The 14,658-nt window shown below is 43.2% G+C and overlaps 1 protein-coding gene across 1 annotated transcript; it reads left to right on the forward strand.

Annotated features, from left to right (window-relative positions):
- Positions 1 to 1,117: 1,117 nt before the first annotated feature.
- On the forward strand, positions 1,118 to 14,191 carry FAM174A (family with sequence similarity 174 member A). Its single transcript, XM_066617130.1, has 3 exons — positions 1,118 to 1,531; positions 8,362 to 8,496; positions 13,639 to 14,191. The coding sequence occupies exons 1-3, from the start codon at positions 1,212 to 1,214 to the stop codon at positions 13,640 to 13,642; spliced, it is 459 nt and encodes a 152-aa protein (XP_066473227.1). The 5' UTR covers positions 1,118 to 1,211; the 3' UTR covers positions 13,643 to 14,191.
- Positions 14,192 to 14,658: the final 467 nt, after the last annotated feature.

Genomic DNA, 14,658 nt, shown 5'->3' on the forward strand with positions numbered 1-14,658 from the left:
GCGCTCTGAATGGTGGTTCTGGAACAGCGTCTAGTGTGGCTGAAAAGGCCGATTCGGGAGTGACAATCCCTTCCACACTGGGAGCAACCCTTATACTAGTTGGATTACTCTGGCCTAAGGGAGAAAACTGAGTGGAGTTGGGGGCATGCTAGTGGGGAGGTGCAGAACTTAATCAAAATTCAGGAATCGGTCCTGCAGAAGATGATGGTGTAATGTTCCATTCACAAGAGACGGCACAGCACAAAACAAACAAAAACCTTCCTTTGGAGTCAATAGGGAGTCTGAGATGACAGCGGCCTCTCCTCTTTCTCTACCCCCAACAATCACAACTGAGGGCCTGATCCTATCCAACTTTCCAACAACAGTGCAGCTGCAAGGCAGCCCCGAGGTAAGGGAACAAATATTACCTTCCCTTGAGAAGGCCTCCCTGACTGCCTCCCCACCAAAGGGTGCAGCACACACCCCACTGGCATGGTTGCACTGGCACTGGAAATTGGATAGGATCGGGCCCTAACCCTGCAACCCATCTCGGCATGTCATCAGGTGTATGTAAGCTCCAAGGCACGGGGCACACTGCTTCCTCTGTGTGGAAGTGAACACCCCACTCCCAAGCATAAAAGTGGTTCAATTTCAATAGAAATTTCAATCTTCAATAGAGTAACAATACAAGAAGAGTTCTAGGGCACAATCCAAACCAGGTCTACTCAGAAGTAAGTCCCATTAGAGTCTATGGGCCTTACTCCCAGGAAAGTGTGAATAGGATTGCAGCCTCAGAGCTCAATTCTATGCATGTTTACTCAGAAGTAAGTCCCATTAGAGTCAAGGGACTCTATTGCAGCCTCAATCCTATCCTGGGAGTAAGCCCCATTGACTATAATGGGACTTTCTTCTGAGTAGACATTCATAGGCTTGGGCTCTCATTCTTTCTGAAGCAGATACAGTTTCCGTATCAAAGTTTGGGCGTTCTGCCCCACCGTAGTTCAGATCCAGTTCCTAGCCATGCCTTCCCAACCTAGGGGAACGCTCAGCTGGGGAAAACAAGAGGGCTCTATTGCGCGTGCGCTGACGTCACCGGCGGGGCGCGTCTCCCGGCTAGCGCGGGCTCTATGGCAGCGCGTTGGACTTCCGGAAAGGGGGAGAACTTCCGCTTCAGCTGACGGGCTGCGCGGCGCGTAGGCCGCGCCCGCCCGGGCCGGGTGGGAAGGGACGCGATGCGACGGTCGCCGCCCCTCCAGTCGCCGCCGTCCCTCTGGCTCCTTCCGGGGCTGCTGCTGGTGGCCGCCGCCGTCCCCGAGCCGCTCCCCTCCCCGCGGCAGACCTCGCCCTCGGAGCGGCCCGGGCCCGTCGCCGTCTCCGCCGCCCCGGCCGGCACCGGCCCTCCGCTCAGCGCGCCGGGTTGGAGCCGCAACGCGAGCGACAGCGACGTCCGCGCGGACTCGCGCGACCCGCCGCCCAGGACCCAGCGCGCCCTGTCGGTGCTCGTGCTGGCCAGCGGCGCCCTCATCGTCTACTTCGTCATCCGGACCGTGCGGTGAGCGGCGCGCCCGGCCTCCCCCTGCCGCGTCCGCCCCACAGCCGCCTGGAGGGGGAGCTGAGCGCCCGTCAGGAGAGCTTCGCTGGAGCGCATCTAGTCCAGCCGCCTGGTCCTCAGTGGCCCACCAGGGGCCTCAGGGGGCCCACAGGGCAACCACAGCCCTGCGCCCTAGTGCCCTCCCTTGCACTGCCCTTCTGATGGGCTTTTCCTCCAAGCCACCCCTCTGAAGGCGTCCAGGCAACTCATCCTATGGCAAGGAGTTCCACAGGCTAACCCCACAAAGAAACATTTTCTTTTGTCTGTCCAGACTCTCCGGACACCCTGATTTTGCTGTTGTGCGCGAGGGAAAAGAACATCCCCCCACCCCCAGGACACGCCTTTCCACCGGGAATGGCTCCGAAGGGGAGGGGCCGCTCGCATGCTCCCTGCCACACTGAGCGCTCCGCCCCCCCTCCAGCTATGCCACCATGTGTACTGTCCTGTTCTAATGTTCTAGTATCCACCCAGGCTGGCATCATGCAACAAAATCACTATGCATCAGCATAGTGCAACAGGCGGTTGCTGTCCCTGATCTTTTGGGAGAGTTAGAACAGACAAAAGGAAACCTTTTTTTCCCCAGCGTGTAGCTAGTCTGTGGAACTCCTTGCCACAGGATGTGGTGATGGCATCTAACCTGGATGCTTTTAACAGGGGATTGGATAGATTTATGGAGGAACAGGTTACAAGCCATGATGGGTATGTGTCCATCTCCTGGTTTTTGAAGTGCGCTACCTCAGAATGCCAGGTGCACAGGAGAGTCAACAGGATGCAGGTCCCTTGTGGTCTTGTGTGCTCCCTGAGGCATCTGGTGGGCCACTGTGAGATACAGGAAGCTGGACTAGATGGGCCTTTGACCTGATCCAGCAGGGCTCTTATGTTTGTATCGTGCCACTTTTTGCAAATTCCAGGCAAGCCCATAGTTCAGAGGAAGTTTAAGATTATTATTTTTTCACATTTCTATACTGCCTGTCCTCCAAGAAGCTCAAGAAAGTGTGTGCAGAGCTCCTTCCCTCCTTTTGTCCTCACAGCAACCCTGTGAGGTAGGTGAGGCTGAGAAATGGTGACTATCCCAAGATAACCCAGGAAGTTTCATGGCTGAGTGGCAATTTGAACTAGGTCTAACTCCTTGATATGCTTTGCTTCCCAGGTTCAGGCTCTGGCATCTCAAATTAGTGGATTGGAGATGGATCCAGCTGGGGGGGGGCTTTGCAGGGACTCTTCTTGAGCTGCAGGCAATGAAACTATTGTTCCCACTCAGATAAGGCAGCAGTTTAAGCCTTATTTACTCAGTCCTTTTCAATAAAGCTTATGTTGTGCAGTTGTATTCAATGGGGCTTAGTACAAGCTTTTGTCAGGTTAATAATCTTGATTATGCTTAGCTTGTAGTAAGCCCCATTGAGAGCAAAAGGAGTTAAAAGGTGGTTCCATGCCCTAAAGTACCGCATGCACTCTCTCTTTTTAAAGACAGAAGTGAGACACTAGCAGCAACTACTGGAAAAAGGAACTGATGAATGGGGTCAGTTGCTCTTCCTCAACTATATATAAGGGAAGCACCACTTTAAAATTCTCTTTGTTCAGTTAGGAAAGCTTAGCTAGAAACTGGGGTGAACAGGCAGCAAAGACTGCTAATGGGAATCTGTGTACCTAAATCTGAGCGACATTGGGGTAGGAAGTCCAAAATTTGCATATAAAATAAACTGTATATGAACTGGCTATAAGAAAGAGGACTTGGGTTAGATAGCTCTGTGAGGGTACCAACTCAATGTGCAGTAGCATTGAAAGACAAATTGTACATTCTGGAATACCAGAAAAGAGTCTCAAATTAAATGGTATCCTAATACCTTAGGGTACCTAATGCCTTAAATACACTTTTTCTTCCAAAGTCTCCTGATCTCTCTCTCCCCCTGCCCCCTTTGACACAGTGCGCTTGTTTTCAGCATAACTGCACTGGAGGAGGATAGGGTTGGGCCATTAGTTGCCCTTTTCTGTACTTTGGTACAAAATAGTCCTTGCTCTTTTCTGTAATTTTGTACTAGGATATTCTTTTTGAAATGTGCTAATGAAGTGCTTATAGCATTTCGAATGAAGTCACACCCACAAACAAATTGTTTGTGGTATTTAAATCCCCTTACCCCTCTGTAAGCCTTTAGCTCTGCAGTAGATCTCCTCAGACCTGTACAAGCTCTTCAGGGGTGGAGAGGCTGATCACAGAGGGCATCGGACCCACCCACTCCTGAAGCTTCCCCCCTTCCTGCTTTACCTGCTCTGGCAGGTCCAGGGAGGTCCACTAGCAGGCAGGAAGTGCTGCTGACTTTTGTGGCAGCACTCCCAAAATGGCTACTGGCAAAGTGCAGTGCACGACAGCCCAAGAAATATCAAAGGTTGCAAAATTTTACTTCTCATTCACTGAGGTCTAGAGGTGTTCTAAATAAACAGAATATCCAAAATTATCCTCTTTACATCAAATTTAAAATGCCACATCTGTAAAAATATTGGGTGTTCTTTTTGAAGGGTAACTGATACCTTTCTTGATATACACTCTGCATCTTGTAATTTGTGGAAGTATATTCACCATCAAGGAATAACTATCTTCCAGAGATGAGTTGTTTAAAATGAAAATACTGCTGTGTTGTTTCAACTTACTTTCTAGCATCACAAACTGCAATGCAGAAAAAATTCATTAGAGAGGAGTTTAAATTTTCTTCAGGTGATAACTCTGGCAAATGTAACTCTTAAAATGTTCTTTTGCAAGATATTTATATTGCCACAGTGGTTTGCATAGATGCTTAAAATGCTGTTCTGTGTTTGGTCTCTATCAGACTTGTAGATGACGAATGTGAACTGCAGTGTCTCTCAAAAATCATTCTGTTTGAAACACAGCCAGAGAACTATTGATCACATTTTCTTGAACATCTAGCCTCACGCTTTTGGAGAATATAAAACTCTTTGACATAGTAGGTTGAGGCTATAGCTTGAGCACATGCTTTGTATGCAGAAGGTTCCTGGGAGGCCTGGGAAAGACACCTGCTTGACACCCTGAAGAGCCCATGCCACTGTGTGGACAGTGGTGATCTAGGTGACCCAGTGTTTTCCCATGTGAATTAAACTCTTAAATCTGCAGACTAGCGCAAAGCAATGCAGATGTGTTCTATAGTAGCTGTGCAAAACAGTTGTATTTTATTTATTTATTTATTAGATTTGTATTCTGCCTTTCTCCCCGAGGCAGCAAACAAGCAAGTTAAATTCAAAGGAGAGATAATTCCATAGTGCAGGTGCCACCACCAAAAGCCCTGTTTCTGACCGCCATTCCCTTCACCACTCTCAATGACAGCACAACCAACAGGGCCCCTTCTGATGACCTTAGAGAACGGGCTGGATTATACGGAAGAAGGCGGTCTCTCAAATACGCTGGTCCCAAGCCGTTTAGGGCTTTAAAGGTCATAACCAGCACCTTGAATTCATCCCGGAAACCAATGGGCAGCCAGTGCAGCCGCCGGAGTAGCGGCGTGACAGAGTCAAACCGCCAACCCCCAGCAACTACCCGAGCCGCCACATTCTGCACTAGTTGTAGCTTCCGAACCGTCTTCATGGGCAGCCCCACGTAGAGCGTGTTACAATAATCTAATCTTGATGTCACTATGACATGGACCACCATGGCCATATCCGCACAAGACAGGTACAGCCGCAGCTGGCGCACCAGCTGAAGCTGGGCAAAGGCACCCCTGGCCACAGTCGACACCTGGACATCCAGGAGGAGCTGCAAGTCCAGGAGAACCCCCAAGCTGAGGTATTTCAGGGGGAGTGCAACCCTATTCAGAGCAGGGAGTAGTCCAGCACCTGCATCGTGGATTTCTGCACCAGGAGGCCCTCTGTCTTGTCCAGATTTAATCTCAGCTTGTTTGCTCTCATCCAGATCCCATCTGCCTCCAGGCAATGCTCTAGGACAGAGACAGCCACCCTGGACTCAGGTGGAAAGGAGAGATAGAGAGAGAGCTGAGTGTCATCAGCATACTGATGGCACCCAACTCCAAATCCCCAGATGACCTCTCCCAGCGGTTGTACTAATGATTCCTCTTGAAATGTTCACATTTATTTCAGATTCCTCTTTAATGTAAAGAGTACTGGTCCTATTCTCTTTTATTTTAGTCCCTGTTACTCAGCTTGTACAATATGAACAGCAAATCATCTCACATAACTGTGACATGAGGAAGCTATCAGAACATAAAACACTTCCCATAGTTGTAGCATGGCACTGTTGGTGTTGAGTCATAACTAAGGTCTGTTGAATTCAGCTGGATTTGTTCTGCTGCTGTGTGCAAGATTCTGAGAACTGTTTAAAATAGTGTCATTGTATCCTCAGGGGTTCATAAATATGACTTTACTTCCTAGTGAGCCATTATTTCTGACTGCCTTCAGTCTTTTTGATACCTGGAAGGGGCTTAGGGGAGAGCTGGAATCTTATCGAGTGGATTTGTGAATGCCAAACTATCTTTAATGTGTGCCATTATCAGATCTTGTAATAGGTCTAACATGTTTGTGCTTCTGAAATTTAGTATTTTATTGGCGTTAGTATTTTATTGGATCAAGACTTAGATTAGCACAGTTTGCAAAGATTCTAAATGAATTTTGCTCCCCTGCTTTGTGTGTTGTTTTTGTGGTTTAAGTAGACTAGTACACTTGTGCATTAAGTGTATTTATGTGGTATGAATAAAATAATGGTTCTTTGCAAACACAGTGGGTCATACTACTTTCATTATGACCTGGTTACAGTCTTGCAGCTTGTTTTTATGAAATAGGTCATATTATTGGCTGAGTGATACAGCATTGTTATTTCAACATTACATGTATTTGTCTCAGAACACGTGCCTGGAGGGCAGCTTTTGATTGGTGATCCTGCAAAATAGGGTTGTGTCTCCCCTTATTTCAAAGATGGAAGTGATGCAGCCATAATTCCTTCTTGTACTCTAGGCTTCCATTGGCATGGTAGGAGACAGAATTATTCATGCTGATTTCTTAATTTAATTCACATTTTTATATAAATGAAATTCTGCAGTTCAGTTACACCACCCAATACTTCAACTCTTAAGTGCAAAAATATTAACTACAGAAAATGTTTCCCACCTACATATAACTGTGTGTGTTGGTGCTGAGTTGGACATTCTGCTTGCTCAGGCAAACTGCAAGGCTTTATAGATATGGCCTTAGTATTAACTTCAGTGTGCATGCTTTTTTTCTGGATTTTTTTTGTTGGGGTAGGGAGCTGTGGGTGCTGAGGCAGCCGGTTAGATTGAAAGAGGTGATATGAGAGGAACGCACAGAAGCTTCTTGTCTTGAGCACTAGACATATATTTGAATCCAGTTGTATATGTTAGAATTCATTGCTAAGTAAATGAAATCTATGAACTTCTTTCATTTCAAAAGTGAATGCTGAGATTCTCAGAAATCCACATTCTGTGGCATAGTATACAGGTCCAGCCTATTTATACACAGATTTTTTTATACACAGATTTGACTCAACATAAATAGCCCCTGCAAATGAGGTGCTAATCCCTGGAGAAGGGGAAAATGCATACCTTTAAAATCAGTTTAAAAAACTGAACAGTCCTTTAACAATAGCCTCCTTAATGAGAGAGACAGAGGGCAGCTGGCTGACAATCCATGGATCCTTCTCTCTCCAGGCGACCCCTCCTTTCCTCCTGAGCACATGAAAGAAAGGTGATCCCTTTGCATTGGTGAAGGGAGGGACTGAGTGTAAGCTCTCAACTCTTTGTAAGCTCTTGGAGGAGGACTGATTAATGGATTGTCTTGTAAATGATTCTTATCTTACATCACAAAGGTCAGCATGGCTGTTTTTAAAACACCAGAGCAAAGAAACTTTGTTTTTTAAATTGATTTGCTATAGTGTGTTTTTCGCTATCGCTATCCACGAGAGTGCTTGGAATGGAACCCACGCAAATAATTAGTCTCAACCTGTAGTACTGGCTTTTCCACCCTTTTATCTGCATGTATCATAACCATTCTTAGTAGTGTTTAAGATTCATTGTTAACTTTTGTCATTTGTCGGATTCATTGTCTAAGAGACACAGTAATCAGTTCATCAGAAAATTTTGATGTCTTTTCCACTGGTTACTTGCTTAGTAGAGTTGCTTCTCTGTCCCAGAGACAAAGGCTGTCCTTTTTTTTCTTTTTCAAGGGAGAAACCAGTAAACATCCAGTGGGATAGTACAGTATGCTAGGAGGAATAGGGATATTGTTCTCCCCCTATTAAAAATGAGAGCCACCACTTGAAAACTTGCTGCTTTATGACAAGAATTTGATATTTACCTAATTTGTGTAGCTATCTTTGATGACATGCTCCTCTATTTTGACATATTGGTGTCATACGTACTGTTTACAGTATACAATGGGATTTAATAATAATAACAACAACAGTATTTATATACTGTTATATAGCTTTTCAATGAAAAATTCACAAAGCGAACTTCTGCATAAAAACATTTAGGAGTGTGCTGTAAGTTAATATGAGTTGCCAGTGGATATAAGGCAAAATTTTGAAAGGTGACTGTTGTTGATAAATACTATTGATAACCATGGACTAGGGTTGAAGCAGTATTGTACATTTTAAGCATAATGTATTGCTTTCACTTTGGTCCAGAATACTACTCTGCTTCCTATGAATGGAGTTTTTCCTCTGCTTACATATCATTGCTTGATAGTAGAAATTTTAATTCTACTCTTTTTGTTCTGACTCTGCCTATAGTTTACTTGTAACCTTTTGCATATTTCAGACTGAGACGAAGAAACCGGAAGACACGGAGGTATGGAGTTCTGGACACAAACATTGAAAATATGGAGTTGACACCATTGGAACAAGATGATGATGAAGATGATACTACACTGTTTGATGCCAATCATCCTCGAAGGTTAGTAGCCAGGGTGCAAGATGAACCTCTTACATTAGGTGGGAAGGGATTCTGAGATGCATATTTAAAAATGAGCTTAGTGTACTTCATCCATGGATCCATGGATGCTTTGAACACCATAGTGCAGATCACACCATATTTCTGAAAGTGCCTTTCTCACTGGACACTTTGGGTTACTTCTTCCTTTTCTGTGAAGGAAGTCCTGTGAAGGATGACACCCGACAGGTCTCTGTAGGATGTGGGGATCAGGTTTTTGCTAGGTGTTCCAGAGTTCAGTAGAGTTACGTAGTATGTGTCTGAGAAGTGAAATGATGTACAAATGAGAAATCCTGTTGCCTGTATCAGCATCTGTCATTCTCCCTGGGCTATGTCTCCAGTCCAACTTTAGTAGGAAAACAGTAACAGAAGGACTGCGGGTCAGCATTTAGTTAAATATTTGCTCTACCCATCAGTAAGAAAAGATACCTGGAACAGCATTACAAATTACTGAAAACAATAAAAATATCAAAATGTGAAACAGCAGAGGCAGAATAAAAACCAGCAGCATCAACAGAGGCAGGTTAAAAAGCATTCAGCTTTTGGTTACCCAGCCCCTCTCTTCCTTGAGCCAACACCTGCCTCTACCAAGTCTCAGATGAAGTAGATATGATGAGGATGCAGTTCCCCTCCACCTCTCATTAGGCCTTGTCCATCTGCCATCAGCACACTTCACTTCCTGACTGCAGCCTTGAGGAGCAACCTTCATCTTGGGGCAGCCCCAGAGGTAGTTGCTGTGCCTTACACCCCATCACTCAATTACCAGGATTAGAAGTGAAGCAAATGGCTACATCAGAAACATGATTGCTGCCTATTTTTGCTTTGTTTTTTTGCGTTTTATAGAAATAAACTGCAAGCCGATCAGCACTCTTACATGCTGCTATTTTTGTGGCACAGCCATTTGGTTTTGAAATATTTCCCCACAATGTTTGCTACTTTTTTAATGTTCCTGTTGAAAACTAGTCATATCTCACACCTCAGGTTTTCTTAAAACTGCCAGACTTCTTTATTCTTTCAGAAGCAGAGGTCAGTAAAGTTTCTATCCTTGCATAATATTGGTAGTCTAGATTTCATTTGCTAAATTACAGCTATGTTTGTTTCTTAGAATGAGAGATGTTGATTCACTGGAACTTGCACTAAAGAACTTCATTGCAAATTTTACCCATAATTAGGTTTCCTTGTGAAGCAGACTTAAGGACATAGCATCAATAAGTTACTTGATGCTTGAATAAGCATCAAAAGCTACTTGATTTAATATAAGATATGGCTCTTAAGCTGAGAAACGTTTTAGCTTCCTCTATTAAAAGTGCACAGTAAACAAACAGACAAACAAAACAGTTGCATCTAAGGCTCGTGCTTGGATTTGCTTTTTGTGTGAATATCTTGGAATAGAGAATATGGTTTCCAAAAAAAAAAAGGTAAAAGCATTTCTAGTTGCTTGCAGTGGAGTTGTGTAAACTCAATACGTGGAAAATGGAGTTAAATATATTCATCATTAATGGGAATGAGTTGCTGACTGTTGATATGAATACAGCTTGTTTCCCATGGGAGAGCACAGTGAGATTATTGAACTTTTATGACTGCGTTTTGGCTTCTGTTTTCTCTGCAAAATTGGGTGATCTTTTCCAACTCTCTCTCTGGAATATAGCTAGCTTGCTTGAATGCTCAGTTTCCCTATTACTTCTAATACATGCTGTCTCATTTCCTAATTTTGCAAAGTACTTTGTAAAGCTAATTGGTATTCTGCCTTTACAAATGTTGGAACAACTTTACTACTTTAGGTTTAAAAATGGTCCCAGCATTATGGTACCTGTCACATAAACAAAAAGTCTCTTTCTTTCTTTCTTTCTTTCTTTCTTTCTTTCTTTCTTTCTTTCTTTCTTTCTTTCTTTCTTTCTTTCTTTCTTTCTTTCTTTCTTTCTTTCTTTCTTTCTTTCAGTGTGTGCTATTCTGATTTGAATATTTCTTTTCTTTGTGTGACACTCTTGCATGCATTGAATTTGCAGACTCTTACTGTTTTTAAGCCATGTCACTTCCAAGTTCAGGAATCCTGACAGATTACATGTTAACATTGCAGCTACTGGGGCAGGCATGGTTTGTAATGGAGAGGAGTTCTTTAGCCCTTCTACCACATGCCGCTTTTCCCTGAAATTTCCAGCACTTGACTGTACTTATGGCTTATATTCATCTTGCAGTCATGGAACTAGCACTCTACAGGAGAGGAAAAAATTAGGGAAAAGGAGTCTAAAGGAAAAGTAGATGTCAGCTACAGGGTTAATAAATAATAATAATAATAATAATAATACAGGTATTTATATACCGCCTTTCTTGGTCGTCAGATTTCTCCTCAGACTTTAATTCAAGGCGGTTTACATGGGCAGGCTATACTAAATCCCAATAGGGATTTTTACAATTGAAGAAGGTTCTTTCTTTCAAGAACCACAACATTTCAGATGGATCTTTTATGATCTGGTATCACATTCTGGCCTCCATTTTCCCCCCACACAGGCTGACAGCGGCCAAAGAGCAGGTGGAATAACTCAGCTGCTTCAGGGTCTCGCCGTTCACGGTGCCGGTGGCCTCGAACTGGTGACCTTCGAATGTTATCTTCAGGCAAACGGAGGCTCTACCCTCTAGACCAGACCTCCTGCCCAATTTTAAGAATTAATTAAGAAAACACACTTGCCATTTCTTTGTTGCAAATCTTTTCCTACAGATGCTTTTCTGCAAGATGCCTCACAGTTAAGGAAACCTCGTATGGGTTTTGCATCCAAACATGCAGTTATTCTGTGGGAAATGCTTATTTTCATGGGGGGTTGACACATTTTTCTGACAAGCCACTTGTCCTTCTAGCTCAGTATTGTTCACAGTGAGTGAGATCTCTAGTACTAGTAAGATCTCTAGAGTTTCAGGGAGGGTTCTTTTTCAGTCTCAAGTAAGAACTAGACTCACTGAGCATCAGAGACAACCAGATTCCGATTTAGTAGTCCTTGAGTTGTATTTGACTTGCCTGAAATGGTCATTGCTGTGCTTACCAATTTTATAGCAAATGTAGAAATTACTGGTAGCAAGCTATTAATGGTATACTATTTTAAAGATGCATATATTTTTAATTAGCTGTGCTCAAAGAGGTGTACAATAAAAAATAAAAATACTTTTATACATTTCCAAAATGTGTATAACCATGTTTACAATGGCAGATACTGCAAACTCTATTGGTAAGGTGACCAACATTCATTTATTGGCTTATTTACCATACATTCTGGTTCCCATTATTGCAAATATTCATACAAGGGTGGAGTATTACATAGCACTCAGAACTTTTCTACCCAGGAAATTGTTATAAATTGTTCTACACCACAGTGTAAAAAACCCAAAAGGAAGCAAATTGAACCTTGTGGAAGTCACATCCAAATGTGCCTTAAGTGTAAAGTGATGTGGTATAAAATGAACAGTGCTACTGTGAGACTTGTCAATTGCAGACAGTTATAAAGCAGCACAGATTATTGTATATGCTATAAACGGGAAAAAGTATCCACAAAAATTCTCTGTTGCAAGGCCTCAAATAATATCAGTGTTGAAGTAATGGCAATACCTGGGAAACAGCCTTCTCCTCATGAGTGCCATTACTAGGTGGTTGTAAAAGCAACTTAAACCATTTCAAACAACCAGGAGTGACTATTGAACTGCCCATATTCTCTAAGTAATAGCTCACAATATGCAGCGTAGACAGGATTGAACTGGACACCAAAATAAACTGCGTAGTGTTCTGAATACTTGCTCTGGTGGTTCTGATCTCATGAAAGACAGAACTGCAGTGCTTGGGTGGTCGTGTGGTGGCAAACAGGGGTGGGATTAGCAGGGGGAATGTAAAAGAAAACTGTAATGTTATGCAGTCTCTGAATGAAAGCCAGAACTATGGATAGTTTTCCTAATTGGGAGACAACTAAAATTACGCTGAAGTTGCTAATTAGATAATTTGAGGTGGAGGGAACTGGAGCTAAAGCTTTCAGAGGCTTACATTTTCTCCATAATGAAATGTTTTGGGCATGTGCTTCAAATTAAGGTGGAGCACTTTTACTTTAATGGAATAAAATCTTTTTAGTCACAAGTGCAGTAGCTTACTGGCATGCATACATTTATCTATTGTCAACAAGTGCTGCTTTCCTGCCATGCAAAGTCTATCATTCTGTAGTTGATGAGAGAATTCTTCTGATTCAAAGCTGCAGTAGAACAGGCAGCGAAAATCTTGGGGTTTGAGGATCTGAGTCTGCAAGTGAGGATCTGGGTTTACTTCTTACAACTGTGTGAGGAGAAGTTCCACTCACACCATAGTTAAAAATAAAGGAGTATTTCTCTTTTCCACTTTCTTTTGAAAGGCCATGGATTCTATGCTCTAAAAACTCAGTGATTTCCTGTTATGGGGACGGTGACTACTTTGGAGGTCACTTTTGACCTGGATGTATGTTTGCCGATCTGCCTGCTCTGAACTTGGGGCAACAGAGGAATACAGTACAGTCGTGCTCCCCTATCCGCAGGTGTTCCTTTCTGGAGCACACACACACCCCTCCCGCAGATAGCTGAAACCGTGGATATGGGTGAGCACCAGTCCTGTTGTTCCAGAGGGCCACCCCTCCGAGTCGAGGGGAGCTCTGTGCTCAGCATAGGCTGAGGACACCTGTCCCTGACCTCTACCGAGTTCAGACTGAGCTCTGAGGCAAAAAAACCCGACTACTTCAGTTTCATGGAGAAACCAGAAATGACTTTTTAATGCCTTATAAGGCATTAAAAACGCTTTTTCCAGTTTCTCTGTGAAACCAGATGTTGCGTTTTTTGCCTCAGATAGATGTCCTCAGCCTTCAGATGGGGTATGTGTGTTGAGTGGGCCCGGACCCAATCCGTGGATAAGTGAATCCGCGAATATGGGGGCCCCCTTATATGTTAAATATGGAATAATGCAAGCTCTATGTTGTAAGAAAACAATTTAAAGCACTTTTGCTTTGAACAGAGTGAGAGGATCTTGGTTTGGAAATATTCAACTGTGTTGAAAGTTGACCATGAAATATTGTATATTTAAAGAGCATTCTCCTTCTTTCTTTTTTGTAGATAAATATGTGCCTTGCGGGAAAAATTTCAATCGTGGAGTGACAAAAGAAGGCTGTACAGATGGATTAAGAAGCCAATATTAGGGTTGAGAGTATATAATTGATATATATTATATTGAGAAAAATAACTATTATGGCATCCTTTGGTTGCAATAAACTGTAACATTTTACTGTACCTTTGTATATACAGATATATTTTACGTTCAGAGCCTATGGAAATAATAATGCACTAAACTTCAGACCTATTTAAACAGGGTATTTTCTGCTTGTGTTAATTCTCTATTATGGTGTTCCCCTTTGGGAATACTAAATAGAAACATATTTGTGGGCTTCTTGACCATCCTAATTTTTAAAATATGTCAAGCATGATATCTTATTTATGACACCTCTCTGCAGCTAGAAGTTCATTTAATAAAGATACCCTCTTTGTTCTGAAATGCCAAATCTACAACCCATGTGTATGAATGCTCTTCTGTTTTGGGTAAAGCAGATGTGTGCATTGAATGTGCACTGTTGTTCTGTATAAGTGATGCAAATAAATGTTTACAATATTACTACTGTTCCCCCTTGTCTGTGTCTGTTGTTGAGTATCATGACTTTGACAGCAGGAATTACACCAATATTAACAATCTAAATGCTTGCTGTGAAACTGTTCCTGGTCTCGTTCCTTTGACTGACTCAGCCAGTGAAGTTGCCCTGAAGCACAGCTTCTGCAACCATGATTATGCTGGGGTTAAATTTTAGAAAGCATATAAGTTGTGCTACTGAGAAATCTACCAGAATTTTTATGTGTATAAAGCTATCATTTGTGTGTAGGTTGGATGCTATCAGAGAAAAAGCCTCCCATATAGTAGAACATAAGAACATAAGAACATAAGAACAGCCCCACTGGATCAGGCCATAGGCCCATCTAGTCCAGCTTCCTGTATCTCACAGCGGCCCACCAAATGCCCCAGGGAGCACACCAGATAACAAGAGACCTCATCCTGGTGCTCTCCCCTACATCTGGCATTCTGACTTA

This window comes from Tiliqua scincoides, chromosome 2, assembly GCF_035046505.1.
Source record: "Tiliqua scincoides isolate rTilSci1 chromosome 2, rTilSci1.hap2, whole genome shotgun sequence".
NCBI lineage: Eukaryota > Metazoa > Chordata > Lepidosauria > Squamata > Scincidae > Tiliqua > Tiliqua scincoides.

What these genes read in the sequence shown, in the direction of transcription:
- FAM174A (XM_066617130.1), top strand. Translation starts at nt 1,212, where the DNA reads ATGCGACGGTCGCCGCCCCTCCAGTCGCCGCCGTCCCTCTGGCTCCTT. An exon ending in TTCGTCATCCGGACCGTGCG is followed by an intron (nt 1,532 to 8,361) that starts GTGAGCGGCGCG and finishes TGCATATTTCAG; the next exon opens with ACTGAGACGAAGAAACCGGA.